We start from the raw sequence: 16,244 nt of genomic DNA, 5'->3' as shown, positions 1-16,244 counted from the left end.
CAGATTTTTAATGTTGTATACATGGAACTGACAGGCATAGTGCCCCAAGTGAATCAGAGCATTATGGTCAACGGATGTATACAGCAGCTCCCATTGTAAGAAAAATTACCATTACCACAAAATATATTCACAGTCTATTTGGTTTTTGTTGACGCTAGGTGGCCAAGAGCAGGTCCTATCCCATAGTAACTCTATGGACAACAGGGAAAAACACTGCTGCTCCTGGATTTCATTTCTCCGACATCACATTCTAATCTACAAACTTAAGTACAGAACTGAGTCATGGCGTCAACACACTTGTCTAGCCGGGAGTACTGCAGAGTAGGAGTATCAGCATTTAGTCAGGCAGCGCCCGTTCACCATTCGGTTTGCTTCCTTTTGAATGATGCCCCGCGCACACCATCCTCAGCGCCCTCTATGACACTGTGCCTGGAGAACTCTGCATTCCCTCGATGGCTGCGGAAAGGCAGGAAAGGAACAGGGCTGGAGGTGCCGCCCGCCAAAGTGCCAAGAACGGCATGCTAGATGCTGCCTGCAAGTTTTACAGCAACTCAAAGCATCTTTAAAAACTCTCAAGGAAGAAGAGAGTCAACGCTGGCAACCTGGGCTTGGTGAAAAGCCCTACAGCATCGTCAAGGGCATCTGCAACCTCACTGCAGCCGGGCAGGGCTGACCTTGAAAGAAACAGGAAAACACTTTGCCTGGAGGCACATCATGAGCTCAGGTGCTGGACAGATGGAGACGGGTTGCCGAGGTGTGATCCAGGAGCACATAAGGACCACTCGGGGACGGCCGACAGGGCTGATGCAGTGAACACTCCACTTCTAGGCAGGTGCCCACCCAGCCCTCACCCGCTGCCTCCCTCACCTAGTGAAACGGCAATCGGTGGTCAACGTGGAAGCAAAGAGCAGGGTGACTCCATCGCTTTGCTGACTGCTTGTCCAAATCAGCGACGACGGTCACACCAACAATGGGCATAAGCAGTTCTCCGCAAATCTAATTGTGTGATTTTTCCAGGACCCAGAATTAGATACATTGCGTGCTTGTCTTGCACAAAGCGCTCTTTGGCATTGTGAAGCACTCCCAGAGGACCAGAAACCGCTTTCCAGAAACTTCTCTCAAGTCTCTGACTTCTGAAATCTGCATTGTTCATCACACGCCATACACACACTCACCGGGCGTTCTCACGCCTACAGCTTTGTTACTGTCTGTTCCCTTTCCCTGAAGTTCTCGCCACAAACCAAGTCCCCTAGATGGAAGGCCACCTTCCCTCCAGAACCAGCTCAGTGTCACAGTGTGCACACAGTACCCTCAGTCACTGTGGCCTCCACGATTTATTATTCGTCTGGCTCCATCCTACGATGGACGGGTTTCTCCCGTCTGAGCGCAGGGGCCACACCCGCAGGCTAGCATGTCCTTGACAAGCTTTATCTTGGAATCTTCCCCGATGAAGCAGCCATCTACAGGGATGAAGCAGCACAAATTCTGAGGCCACAATTCCACTCATCCTGGAGTGCTTCACAAAGCCTAGCGACTCGGCGTGCACGCCAATTGCTCAGCAGGTATGGTCTTCCCTTAGGACATGAGCTACACAGAAGATGCACATATAAAAACACAGAAAGAAAGAAACCCAGCTATGCCGGGTGATTGTGTATTCTTAGGCTTTCTACGCCAGATGCCTCTTCTGAAAAATGGAAATAATTATATTTGCTTCTCATCACTTTCAGGATTCTTCGACTGAGAACTGAATAAGGAACAGGAGGCATGAAGTGACAGAGTGGGGACTAGAGACCCAACAACTCAGGAGGAGGGAAAAGTCAGGACGCCAAGGACACGGCTGTTGAAAAGAGAGCTCTTCCTCTTGGGTGCGGCTGGGAAGGGCAGAGAGGTGACCCAGGCACAGGAAGGCGGTGCCCCAGGGGAGGGGGCTTTCTGCGAGGGCTCTCCTGCTCCCTCACGAGTTACTTGATCCCATCCACTCTCTGGCTCAAGTAAAAGGCCTTCAGTGAATGCACAGCAGGATGCATCCGCGGCCTGTCTTTAAAACACAGCGCCAGTGCCCACTGCTGCTCAGCCCCGGGCACCTGGACATCTTCTACAATCTCTGCAGCACCTCAGACAGTACGGCCCCTCCTTCCCCAAATGCTCCTTTGAGCTCCTAGGAAGTCTGGTGGCGCAGTGTTTAAGCACTCGGCTGCTAACAGAAAGGTAAGTGGCTTGAATGTACAAAATCGGTGAAAGGAAGGTACAGCAGGCTCTCTGTGAGGATCTCAGCCTGTGGGCACTTTGACTGCCCCATATGGTACTACGAGTTAGAACTGACTCCCAAGGCAAAGGCTTGTGGTTTGCTTTCGCCTGCTTTTTTGTGTTTTTCCTGACTTGCTGGTTACTTCCGTCAGTCTCATTTCCACATGACCTGTCTTCTGCCTTTAACTAGGCGGGGTCACCTTTTCTCACGCTACACCTTCTTCCTAAGTCTTGTGACCCAACATGCTTTCTCAAGTCCGGACCCAGAGTGCTTGGCCAGCCCCTCCCCAGCACCCTGCCCGTCCTCTGCCAGGTGCTCCGACTAGGCCTCCCAGCAACCTCGAGGTAGTCTAGTGCCTCGACGGCCCTTAGGCAGGGCATACTCTGGAATCTGCTTCCTACCTGGCTTTCCAGTCCCGGAGGGCCCGGGACTCTATGCTACACACCTGGTGTTCAAAAATGCCTGCTGAGCACAACGGTGATCGCCGGCACGAAGAGGTGCTTTGTATACGTTAGCAGTTATGACAGTAAACATGTGCACTTTGAAGAAAACTCACCAGGCAAAGATAACTTCAAGATGATCAGAGAGAACATGAAATTCTAAAGCAGTGCAATCGAGATGAGTGACACGGTGCATAAAGCAATCTGGTACTTTGCACACGAAAGCTTATCCTCTCGGTTTCTTGGCACTTCTTCTGTGTCAAACCCAAATCGGTTCCTGCCATCAAAGAAGTCGGCCTGTGTTAACCGACACATTCTTCAAACAACATGCCGACAGTACGTCGGAAGAAAACGAGCCCATCAGCACACAGAGACAGGTATGAAATCCAGGACACATCATGAAGGATAACAAAGTCGGCGGGTGACGGGGTGACCCAAGGCAGTGGCCAGCATTTCCTGAGCGCTTCCAAGATGCTGGGTCCAGGCCAAAGCTGTACACGAATGGCTTCCCACCCGCCACCCCCCATGGGCAGCGGAGGTTCCACAGAATGCACCGCCTGCCCGTGTGGCACAGCCTGAAAGTGGCAGAGCCCAAGGTCAGACAAGGGCGGTCTGGCGTAAAGCCTGCCCTTTGCCCCGCCATCTGACTGGGCCCTGTGGGGATGACTGGCTGCTAAGGAGGCCTCCACACTTCCTCTGGGCTTTCCACTGTGAGAGAATGAAAACAAACCCAGGAGAGTGAGGCGCAGAGTGAGGTGCCCAGCAGGTGGGGAAGGGAAGAGACGAGTTGGACCCAAAGGCGTTGAGAGGCAGCCGCGCACACAGATGAGCAGCAGCGGTGAGCAGCAAGGCACCACAGAGAGACAGACGGTCTGCCATGCAGCGTCTCCCCAGCCTCACTACGACTCCCAGCCACGCAGTGAGGAGTGGCGAGCAGCTCATGAAACAGGCCTGGCTTTGAAAGCAAAACACAAATGACTGAATCTACCTGCTTTCTTCTCAAAGAAAAGAAGCAGAAGAGGTTATGGCAAGCTGTTGGCACTGGCATCAAAGCGTAAGAAAGAGAAAATGGTGACTTCAGGTTCCGGGACAACTCAAAGGACAAGGCGCTAGTCACTGGTAAGATGTTCCCGTGGTAAACGTCTGACAGAGATGCAGGGCGGATAATGCTGACAGGGGACCGAGGGCATCACGGAACGCTCGCGCTGCAACTTGCCTCCTTGGGAGAGGCCGGCGGGCAGAGCGAGAGAACAGGATGGCCGGGACAGACAGCCGTGAGTCGGCCCGACGGCCCATGCAGCGCAGATCCCGCGGCTCCTCGGGCACCTCTCTACCTCTCTGCCCTGGCCTCCCCCTTCTCCTCACGCCAACTCGGCACTCGAGCTACGGTGTCTACACCACAGAACAGGAGAACCGAGGAGAGGACAAGTCGCCTTCAGAGGCTTACAAGGGTTGCTCCCCGCTCCGCCTCCCTCCACGCCACCTCTGTTTCTTCCTTTTTTATATCATCATTTTATTGGGGGGCTCTTACAAATCTATCATAATGCATCATTCAGTTGTGATAAGCACATTTGTACATATGTTGCCATCATCATTTCCAAAACATTTTCTTTCTACCTGAGTCCTTGGTATCAGCTCCTCCTTTTCACCCCTCCCTCCCACCCTCGTGAATCCTGGAACAATTATACATCATTGTGTTATTTCGTGTCTTAGACTCCCCACATTTCTGTTTTCAGTCCCCCTGGGGGGTGGGCTATAAATGCAATCTTGTGATGGGCTCCCCCTTCCTCCCGCTTCCTTCGGGTTCTTCCAGGTGTAGGGGACACCGCGGGACTTCTCTCCCTGCCCCTGAAGAGCGCCGTGTGAATACGTACTCTACCTTGTTCCAATGTCGAGCCAGCTGCCGGAATCCTTGACCAAGAAGAAAAAGTGCTGTGAAACGAAGCAAAACGGGGTTCCACCAATCAGAAGGAACAAGTCTAGCTGCTCCTTCCCTTCCCTCCTTTGTACTTCGCTTTGAATCTGAAGGCATTTAAAAATTAACATTTCACACAGGAACATGATGACTACCTAAAGCTACACTTTCTCTATGAATGTCCTATGGGAAGCTCATTCCACATACAATGCAATGTGAAACACTAGTGATAAAATGGTGGATTAGAACAAACCAAGTATAAGATTTCTGACACCTTAAGAAGAGCACTCACTGCTTGTCACCTCATATAAGAGAAGTCACCCTCATGTGTCAATTATGCCAACCCTTATAACTTGATTACCTAAAGATTTCAGGTATAAAAATATAGTCATACTTCCCTTGATTAAATTAGCCCAGTGTTAGTTTCCTGATCTTATTTACACCGAATATCCAATAAAGCCTTACCAGAGCCATAATGTCTGAGATAACGAGAACAATGAGGAACAGGCTGAAAAGAAGCAAAACAATTTTACAATTAGGTATAACACAAGAGGCACTTTTTCTCCAAGCACATTAAAGCCAAGTGAAAACCGTCAATGAACGCTGTATTTCTTAACAGGTTTGCTTCTGAAAATACAACGGTCCGTGGGGCAGATTTCCCAATCCTCCTGGGTGACCTCCCTACCGTGAAGAGCCTGCTTCAAAAAACTCTGGAGACTTTTTCCAGTAGTAGAAAAAGGCCATGGGCTATGACTTCTTAACTGTATTTTTAAATTTAAGATTCTATTACATGCACATAAAGTTATAAGCAGTAATATAGACAGAAGCCGCACAGCCTGCACCGTTTCTCCCAACGGCACCCTACCACCTTGTCAAACACAGGCGCACCATGGCCAGGCTGCAGCCAGTGACAGGTGACCCCGCAGGCCACACAGCGTTCCCAGCACCATGGGCTCCCTCAGGAGGCCCCAGCACCACCGCAGGCACCCTCCACCCACCAGCCTCCCTGGCGACCACCCTCTAATAGTTTTCCTTTTATGGCTCTTGGCTTGCATGGCATGTTTAACTGTTTGTCTGGCCCGAAATCCCAGAACTTTCCTCTACAAGTCTTAGGTCTATGATCCATTTGCGATTACTTTTTAAAAGATGAAGGTATGAGATTTCTGTGGCTGTCCATGACTTGGTTTTGCGACGGCACTGTCTAACAAGAGGTTGGAAAGAATGCAGTGATCATCCAGAAGGCCGTGTCCCACCGGATCATTCCCGATAGAGGTGCTGTGTCCAGCCCTAGCTTAACGTCTTCAGGATCAGAACCCACTCCAGGTGTGCTCGCCCTACCGACTGCTCCAATGTTACTTCCTACATCTCTTCTGCTCACTGAAAAGGCTGGCCATCTGCTTCCGTAAGATTACAGCCAAGAAAACCCCATGGAGCAGGGCTACTCTGCCACACACGAGTCACTGTGAGTTAGAATGGGCAATGGCAACTCACAGCACCAGTTCTGAAGGTACCTGAGGGGAAGAAATGCTCTCTTTTTATGTGACATGGGCAGGATCTAAATGCTGTCGGTGTCAGAATCATACAGATAACCTGAAAACATGCTCTAAAGCAGCTGTTCTCAGCCTGTGGTCGCCCGATTCATAACAGAAGCAAAATGACAGCTATGAAGTAGCAATGAAAATAATTTTATGGTCGCAGGGGGGAGGAGGGGGTCACCAAAACATGAAGAACTCTATTAAAGGGTCACGGCATTAGGAAAGTTGAGAACCACTGCCCTAAAGGAAATGGTATTTGAGATTTCCACTCATCCTAAACAGTGGAAGGAAACATTTAAAATAAACTGTGCCATGTGCATAATCATATGCTAAACACAGTTCTAGCTTGCGCTCATCAAGAACAGGCAAGTTTACGCTGAATTCAGTTATTTCTTTCTGCATTGAAGACGCTGGTTTGTTTCGAGAACAACAAAACTGCTAAGCAGCTTCCTATTTATGGAAGTGTCTTGCAGGGAAGCTGGCCGGGTCTGTGCTGAGGAGGCAATGCCATTGGTTAAAAGGAGCAAAGAGTTGAGTTGACAGCTTCTCCCGACAAGTCTTGATTGCTTACGACTGAATGCTCCGGAATGGCTGAAACTCAGGAAGGAGACCTCCAGCCTCCTTTGTAAGTATGTAGAAAGCAAGGCTGAGGGACTATGCTATGCAAATTAGTTCAGTTGAAGTGATGTAATATGAAATCATAGTAACACATTAGTCCAATACTAGACACATTTAAGAAATAAGTCAAGAGGAGTCAGAGTGGGACCCTTATTTTTTGTCAGCCTAATTTTATCTACAACAAATAAGGCCGTCACCACCATGATTTTCCATTTGTATCCCACGGTTTTCCAGGGATGCTCCTTTGCTGTCTTGAATAACACTGTCATGATCTCTTATTGTCAGGAGAGCATATTAGTCTGCTGGAGGCCCGAATCAGCTAATTTCCACTAATGAACACTAAACTCTGGTTATGAGTGTAACATTTTTTCTGATGCTTGTCATAAACAATGCATATTGTCGTGAATTACTACAGTCACAGGAAATACCAGTCCTAAACCTGGTGCCCCAAGGGTTTCTTGAACTTTCACCTTACCTTTTAGATGACAACTGGGTGGTTAACTGAACCGCTTCGAAGGCGCACATCACAAGAACAAAGGGGATTAAAATCTGTTTAAAAGAATGGCAAATGAGCAAATGAAGCATGTAAAACAATGTTATTTTAGCTTATAGGAATATTTTCAACTTCTCAAATAAACTTGCACACACAAATATGTATGTATTTGTAAAGAACAAGCACTGGATGAAATAAAAGCATGAACTCAATGATATATAGAATAGTGATGAAGCTAAGAAAACCTACATTCATGTGCATGCAATAAAGAAAATAAATTCCCATCCTTATTCCAAACAAAAGCCTATCATTCTAACAATGAGCCCAACTCATTCTAACAATGAACGACAATGTTACAATGATTCCAGGATGGTATAACGGACGAGAATACCCAGATCAAACCAGTAACGCAGCCTGATAACTTGGGTCATCGATCTCTGAACCATCAGGTCATTGATGCTCACCTTGTGAGCCAGGAGCCCATCTCGGAGCATGGAGGCTCCCGTGACTCGGCAGAGTTGCCTCAGAGCACTGCCTCGGCTGCTCGCTTGGAGGGAGCAAACCGCAGGCTCTTTTCTCCCCAGGAGTTGCTGGGGGGCTCCAACCGCTATCTGAGATGATGATGACACAACTGCTTTATATTGCTTCTGGGGCTTTCCAACAATGCTTTATCTCTGATTATAAAATTTAGACCCATTGCAAAATTTTGAGAAAAGATCTATTAAAAATGTTAACTGGTTGAAAACCCACAATTCAGAAGCAACGCTATTAATATTTTGAGATACTTCACCAACAATCAATTACTTGAATATACATACGTGACAGTTCAAGAGAGGGGAGGACAACATGGAAAATGGCTGATGTTTATGATGGCATTCACTCTTTCCAAGTTGGAAACACATGACTACAAGCAAGTTCAGCAGAACCTCCCCTCCCGGCCACACAGGTCAGCACAAGTCAGCCAGGACGTTCCCCCTTGAAGCACATGCAATCTTGCTGGACAGGAGAAATCCAGCTCTCCAAGCATTTTGTTTGTTTGGTTTGGGTTTTTTTCCCTCTGGTTTTTAATGAAAGGCTGATTGTCTAGTAAATTGAGGGAAAAACACCACCATTTAAAAATATAGTGAATAAAAATTAAAGGCAGCGTGTTAAATGTCTATTGAAGTATTTCTTAAGTTTGCATTTCTATTAGTATGGTAACAAAAAGTAAATACTGATAATAATGAAGAGAAACATAATCTTTAACGATCACACCTGCGAGATATAAACAGCAAAGGACACTTAGTGGTGCGTTGAGGTAGTCTGCTCACTACCATGTCGGCAGTTTGTTCCTGTTGCAACCACTTCCAGGAGAGGAAGCGGTCTGCTTCTAGAGATTGATGGCCTGGGAAGCCCACGGGGCAGAAGGACAAGGTGAGCCAGGGTGGACCTGAAGGCAGTGTTTCTAGTGCACCCTTTTTTGTGTTTGTTTTCCTCATAGCGAGTGATCACATTTGGGGCAGGGATCAGTGACTTTATGCACACAAATGTGTGCTATCTACAGACAATGTGCCAAGCACTCCGGTCGAGAGGATGAGGCAGAGGCAGGCGGAGGAAAGAAGACAAGTGCGGTGAGTTGCCCTAAGGACACAGGGGAGGCACCTGAGTGCTGTTCCAGGAGAGATCGTGGGATCCTGCAGAGCCGAGAGTGGGCCACTACCTTCGCTGCAGCCTCAGCAGCCAGCACGGGGCCTGGCACATTCCTGCACGCCAGCCCTCAGTGGCACTGTCCTAAGGATGGGTGCTCCCAGAAAAGCCTGTGAGCTGGTAGCATGTTGGCAGTCTCGGTGTCACGGGAGGGGAATGTGGACTCAGGGAGCCTTAGAATCTTTCAGGGCACAGTATTTTGATGACAGCTCCCCCACAGGCATAAGTCATTTCTAACAGGACTTTCAGGGACTAGCATGGAACTGAAATCCTTACTGTCGTGGAGTCAAACGGGTGCGGAGGAGCGGAGAGATCAGCAGCATGAGGAGGTCGGGGCAGGCTGAAGTGGCTCACCTCTAGTCCTGCAGTGGGATCAAGGCCACGTCTGATGCCCCCTCTTCCCACCGCTGTCTCTCTCTCACCGTAATCTTCACGACCCCTCTGTCACGTTGCACAGTGTTACTGGCACGTCACTCTCCCTCCGTAAACGCGGGAGGACCTGCACACGCACCTTCCACATCATCAGGGCTCCCATCAGGAAAGGGCTGAACACGGTCAGAAAGCAGTAGACGGAGGTCAGGTCAAAGCTGCAGTCACGGCAGGGGGCGACAAAAGGCGTTAGGAGCCGCGCTGGCACTCAATAGACAGACACTGCTCTCAGAAGGATGCTTCAAACCAGGTTTCCCAAACAGAATCTTACTAAAATACAGGCATCCGTCATGTCAAGGAATATCACGGAGCCACGCGACAGGGAGCAGCTGCGCCGGGCTGACGCACAGCCCTCTCCAGACCACGTGACTCGGAGCGGAGTGCACAGCGCCCACAGAAGGGGCAGATTCCAGCGTGCGTGGTTTGGGTTTTATAGAAATGTGTACCTGTTAGTAGTTAAAATTACCTGTTAATAGATGCTATATTTCCCGTTCCAAAAAATGCTGTCACTAGGAAGAAGACCTACACCGTGTTAAGGAAATATCCAAACAAGCCAGCATTCTTAACAAATCACTTTTCCACTGAGAAAGGATATAGCAGTTCTATTATGAGGGTAATTTGATTTTTCACCTCCACACTGGGTCAGAAAAGAGTTTTAAATGAAGGCTATAGTGCATCTCCTTATAAATGCGTTCTGTAAGAAACCCGATTGAAGAAGCTATGTACAAGGACAATGAGACTGCTCAGACCACTGTATTTGTAGTCAATTGCCTGTGTGCCCACAACATGCTAATCTCATTCCTGGCCCTTTGGAAGTGTCACAGAGAAATACGGTATCATGTCTTAAAACAGTTCAATAGGAAATGGCACAAAAATGCTCGCACATCTTTCCACCATTTAAAAAATTGATGTGTGTTCGTCCAGCAACCAAGGTACAGCTACCCTCCTCTTGGGAGCACTTGCTGTGAGTCCCGGAAAGTGCCTGCTGTCCGAAGGGCTCAAGGTGCGTTAGCTACTTCACTCTTGTGTGAACACACACAGAGTGGGCTGGAAGGAGCAGTATGAATCATAGCATCTTTTCATGAAAAAGTAACCCCTTAAAGGAAAAGATAGTATATCAGCTGATTGGCTGAGTCTTAAAAATATTCATGGATACAGTCATTGAACCAAGCAACTCACCAACCAACATTTACAGAGACAGAACTAGGCACTAAAACTACAAATGTGAATAAAGTAGTCTTAAAGTGCTCATAGATTAAAATTCAGGATTTATAGAAGGATATAGAAAGTATTAAGCAACAAATACCGATGGTAGAAGAGTCATCAAGAGCCTCAAGCTTTACTGTGGAGACAGTGACTGGGCAGAAGCCACCTTCTATATCTTCTTACACCAATAAACGGAAGGCGGAAGCAGCTTGAGCGTCCCATGAAGGATACTAAGAAAAAGGCCCTGCGGAGGTCGTCCAGATAGAGCTGCCGAAACTGAGCTATATCCGTATTGTAGGAAAATTCAATAGTGGTGAGCTGTGCGGTAATAAGAAAAATATTAATACTCAATACTTCAATACTCTAGGGAAAACTTGAAGTCTAAGTTATAAGGGCTGGAGAGATGCCCCATGCTGACAAACAAAGCAACAAGAAATCTTTCCCTATGGTTTAATTATACTTAAATAAAATCTGCCAAAAAGTAAGCTATGTTACTAATAATGCACTGGTCATAGTTGCTGTAACAGTTCTGTATGTGTAATAAAAGTGAAAACCAGGCGTGTGTGTGTGTTACCTAATGGCTTTGTCCTGAATTCCCTGTACAGCTCTCCTCGATTCACAGGCTGGGGCGGCCCAGTGTCCGGCTCTTCTCAGAGTAGGCTATGACAAACCTGCTGCCATCGTGTGGATTGGGACTCAGCGCCCGTACCGAGGGTCCACGGCCTGGGCCTTTACTTGAGCAGCCAGCCTCGCCTTCCTCCTGTGGAGTGGCCACTGGGTTTGAACCGACGGCGCTACCAGGACTCCTTCGGGTGGTAGTGCCAAGCACGGCAAAAGACAATTTTTAAATGCCCATTTCTGTTTTTCTGGTAATTCTAGTGGCAGAAAATTTATTTTGAATACACAAAATATTCTTGTTTGGGGGCAAAATAGTAAGCTAATGAGTTCCAACAAGGCAGCTGCACTATTCAATCTTATTTCCTAAAAAAAGAAAAGTCAGTGTGAAAGGGAGGTTCGCCCGCACCCACGCCAAGGAAGGTGAGTGGCCTGCTCGCGTCAAGAGAACAGACGCCTTGGGGACCCCGTGGGGCAGCTCCACCGCCACACAGGATGGCTGTGAGCGATGCTCCCTGCATGCTGCCCTGCAGCTTCCTTATGGATGGAGACTATTCTCACCCCCTAGTAAGCCTGACAATGATCGCGAAATGTTACCTTCTGCTTACAGGAAATACCAGATTGTTGTAATGTTTCTTGCTCCAGGTGTATCCAGACAAACATCAAACATGACAACACTAATGGGAAGAGAGCCTCATACCTATAGGGGTGGGGGTGGGGGGGGGGAGAAACACCGAAACAAAACATCAGGCAAATGAGAACGGCAAATTTATATAGAGAAATCTTTCTTCAAATTAAAATAATCTGGATAATACTTCCAAATCACACGATCGCAAAATTTAAATTTGCTCTAGGCTTTCCAGAAGATAAACAAGGAAGTTAACACTTAAATGTCAACATTAATGCTACCTGTTTTGGGGGAAACTTATTAAATCTTGAGATTGCTGCATGTTTGCAGTAGTATGGTTGGGAAAAAACATCCATAAAATAAATGCAGACATGCGGGCAAAGAGAGACCACATGAAAAGAAGGCAAGCGTTCAGACAAAAAGAGGAAGACAAGTCCCAAGTTACACACGTGTGGAAGAAGAGTAAGATAAACGTGTCACATTTCTTTAAAAAGGCAAAACAAACCGAAATGTCAACAGGAAGAAAAGAATCATATTCCCACTTTCTAACAAGGAGTGACGTGGTTTGCACAATGATTTTTTAAAATGTAGAATCCCTATACCCTGGCCATTTTAAAACCGTGTTCCCTAGAGTGGGGGATGCCATCCCCTGGGGAGTGCAGGAACCATGCAGGGGTGGGGGTGCAAAAGCGGATTCCTACACTTTGGCCTGGATTACAGGCTGTAGAATAAAAGTGTGTACGTGTCAGGGGTGCAGAGTAATTTTTTCTGAAGAGGGGATAGTAGGCCAAATAAGTTTGGGAGTCTGTTCCTTAAAGTTTATTTCAAAATCCACATAAACCAGATGGTACCAATCCAGCTCACAGATTCAAACTCCTCTCTCCTCATCCTTCATTTACAACTCACACTAACAGTGCCCTTGTTCCATTTTGCAACTGTCTAACCCTGAAAAATCCGGTGCCTGGTTGGCCGCTGCTTACAGCTCGGTTATGTGCTGTGGAATACTCGTGCTGTCGCGTGTCTGCCTAGTGCTGAGCGCACTAGAGAGGTGGAAGGAGAAAACACCACTGACTGAGTCAGTAAAGAAGGGAACTCTGAGCAAGTCGGGCCCAAGCCTTTTTAAATGTTTGCAATTACACATGCAACTATAATCTAAGGACTCAAATTTCACCCTTCAACAGATGGTGCCACCGATTCATTTCCCTTTCAAACAACCTGTGACTACAACGACCTTCTTTGTACAATGGGGGCAGACAAAGCAGACAGTCACCCTATAGGACTTGGTTTTCAGACAACCACTACCTGGGATAACTGTCTGCATATCTTAATTAATAAACAGTAATTGCAATGAAATGCCATGTGGACTCTGAGGGTTTATGAGGACCCTTTGCTCAGTGAGGGTCTGCTCATTTGGTCTCTGTGCAAACTGAAGAGGGCTAGAAAAGCATCTAGCTTTGCAATGTTTTATAAGCAAATGGAAAATGTAAATGAAATTTCAGCGGGAAATGCTTAACCAACTTAAGAGAACAAATTATTTTCAAGTGCTACAATAGCTTCCATCTGCATAAAAATAATCAAGCACTGATTAAAAATGAATGTTATTCACTAAATCAAGGATGCATTGTTAAGATTACTGCCATTGCAGTTCTGAAAAAAAAATCAAACTGCATTCCACTCATCGACACAGACATGCCAAACAGTGGTGCAGACCCAGAACAGGTGGACGACGTTCTGCAGACCTGATTTGACACTGACAATTACGACATTGCTGACCGTGCTGCTGCTACTGGTGAAAAATTTTTCTTCGGCTAAGCATCTTCTCCAATGTTGAGTAACGTATCTCTTAATGCATTTACTAATAAGGTCACCGATGGCACTTTTACTTCTAGCCTAACTTGTTAGATTTGCTTAGAATGAGCTTATGCAACTGGTGCCCGAAAGCACCGTTCTGGCTGCTGCTGTTAGGTGAGGGGCCTAGCTCTGAGCACAGAAGACTGCCCACTCTTGGCCACGCCCACGGTGGGTGCTATGCTTGAGCACGTCGGTGTGGTCATTGTGTCAATCTACTTCCTGGAAGGGCTTCCTCTTCTGGGCTGACCCTTGACCAGGCATGGTGTCCTTCTCAGAGGACGTGGGATGAAGTGTCACTGTCCTCACTTTCCAAGGGCAGCACGGCCATACTTCCTCCAGGACAGATGGTCCGTTCATTCTTCTGACGGCCCACAGCATACTCAGTCGTCTTCCCCAATCATGACACTCAAGTGCAGCAATTCTCCTTTGGTCTTCCGTATTCGTCGCCCAGTTTCCGCGTGTATGTGAGAGGGCTGAGAACTCTGTAATGCTTATCACGATCACAGTTAGAAGACTAAGCTCACTGCACCATGAAACTTTTCCACTCCTCCTCTCATTCTATCTCTCCCTTCTTTCTTCTCCCCCACCCTCCTCTCTCTTTCCTTCTTTCTAATTCATGGAATTAAATCTCTTGCCACTTTTAAAAACATTTTTAAATTTGTTATATATTCAATTGAATTGAATGCTTTAGAACATGAAGGGTCAAAAAAAGAAATGGATTTCGATTATTAGGTGACTGGGTAGAAGTTAACAAGGATTTCTAGACCCTCTCAAACATTAATTTCCTTATACTAACCCGTAAATGTGCTCTCTTAAACTGTGTGTCTCCACAAATGATGGGCCACACTAGAATTGAACTTGTCAGCTCCTCTCTTGTCTAGGCTATATGCACATGCACATAATTCACATATATTTTGATGATGGGTTCTGATATCACAAAATTATTTATCCTTTCACCAGTCAAGGGGATAAGAGGAAGGATCCTCAGGCCCTAGGGTATTTACCACACTTATGGACACTGAGTTGCTCAGAGACTTCAAGGTTTAAAATTCAAAGTTCAAAAACTCAAAGCAAGCCCATCTTAAGATCTGATTAGGTAACTGGTGAAATTTCCATGTTATTCATATCACATGTTGGCAAGTGTGCCCGAGATCCGATTATGAAGGGAGTGTGGAAAGGACAGGAAGCATGGGCATGCTGGTAAGGGAGAAGGCCTGGGGTTCTCTGGGTCAGCTGCTACCTGGGGAGTTGAAGTAGGCCTGGGGTCTATGACACTTACAATGTCATGGTCCACTACCAAAAAGAAAGAAAGAAAGAAACATCCAGAGAATTGGTTGAGAGCTTGGCTGATAACTGGATGGTTGCAGGTCAAAGCTGCCTAGTGGCACCACAGGACCAAGACCAGGTGAACTGTTTCAGTGACGAGTCCAACCCAGGAAACCCTATGGAACAGCTCGTGGTTAACTCTGCGCTCGAATTTACGTGATGGCGCCCAAAGCACAAGACATGAAAAGATTTTAGGGACATACCTCTAATCCTGAACTAGGACAACTACGTTTCCCAAAGAGTGACGCAGGGGCAGGGAATGATTTACTGTGGCTCTTCTGCCCAAAGTCTCTGACTCCCACCAAAGGACCTTTTCCTGCGTGGGTCTGCTAAGAAGGTGGTGGGGAGAGAGTGATAGGATTCACCTGTGAATCACTGCCAACAGCAGTCCTTGGAGTGCCATTTTGCTGCATATTAAATGAGCCCTCTGAGAAGCAGCAGGTGGGACCTCATTACCAGCAAGTCAGGAATGGAGTGCATCCTCTGGACCCGAGAGCCCTGAGCAATGAACCTCCTGGATCCAGAAGACGGCTGCATCATCATCATCATCAGAGGAGGAGGAGGAGCAGAACCAGGGGCCTGAGCATGGCCCAAGCGTGGCATAGAGTAGTGAAATTCCCAACCCTCGAAGCAAGTAAATAGAGCTGAACGCTTTATGCAGGAGGCTGGCTTATGGAATAGCGTGCCTCTGGGCACTTAGCTGGGGAAGATGGACCCGCTGACCCACGGAAGTGGAGCCAAGTGCCTTCAGGCTGAAGCTGACTGGAATGGAGTGACTCTGGGCACTAATTCAGGGAGCTCAGTTTGCTGCCCCAGAGCTGGCGCTGAAAGGGCAGAGCAGTATGCCCATTTGGGCATGTATTAGCAGACATGAAAGAACTTTCAACATGTCCTGAGAAACAAGTATCCTAAGAGTGTCTGTCGTTAGAACCTGTTAGCTGCCTTAATATATCTTTTCATCCTGGATATTGCCTGATGGATATTAGAAACCAGAGAGGCAGAGAATGCCAATTACCACAATGCGAGTGAACACAAGTCTTGGACCCAAATGGATTTATAAAGTAAAAATTAACTGTGAATAATCTCAGTCTAACTTGGATCAAGATCCCATCCTTGGGTCAAAATCTGAACTAAATGTAGCATTTATTCATGTTTTTATCCTATTCAGGGTTTATTAAAATGTGCACATTTCTCACTCTCACAGAGATGATGTAACATTCAAAAGCAAGCAAGGACGTGTTCAAAGTAAAGGCG

The 16,244-nt window shown here is 47.1% G+C and overlaps 1 protein-coding gene across 4 annotated transcripts in view; it reads right to left on the bottom strand.

The window, feature by feature from the left end:
* The window catches only part of LOC142427300 (GPI ethanolamine phosphate transferase 1), a 97,999-nt gene that overhangs the window by 9,537 nt on the left and 72,218 nt on the right, over positions 1–16,244 (bottom strand). For 3 of the 4 annotated variants that reach the window (XM_075532535.1, XM_075532534.1, XM_075532538.1), the window contains exons 22-28: positions 11,783–11,885; positions 10,802–10,888; positions 9,831–9,886; positions 9,447–9,522; positions 7,232–7,305; positions 5,069–5,111; positions 4,568–4,620 (exon numbers count right to left, since the gene is read on the bottom strand). In XM_075532535.1, the coding sequence (XP_075388650.1) occupies positions 4,568–4,620; positions 5,069–5,111; positions 7,232–7,305; positions 9,447–9,522; positions 9,831–9,886; positions 10,802–10,888; positions 11,783–11,885 (492 nt within the window). The remainder of the gene's footprint in view (positions 1–4,567; positions 4,621–5,068; positions 5,112–7,231; positions 7,306–9,446; positions 9,523–9,830; positions 9,887–10,801; positions 10,889–11,782; positions 11,886–16,244) is intronic. The other variant, XM_075532537.1, reaches the window with a different exon arrangement.

This window comes from Tenrec ecaudatus, chromosome 15 (assembly GCF_050624435.1).
Source record: "Tenrec ecaudatus isolate mTenEca1 chromosome 15, mTenEca1.hap1, whole genome shotgun sequence".
NCBI lineage: Eukaryota > Metazoa > Chordata > Mammalia > Afrosoricida > Tenrecidae > Tenrec > Tenrec ecaudatus.
This window is presented reverse-complemented; position numbering and strand designations above follow the sequence as displayed.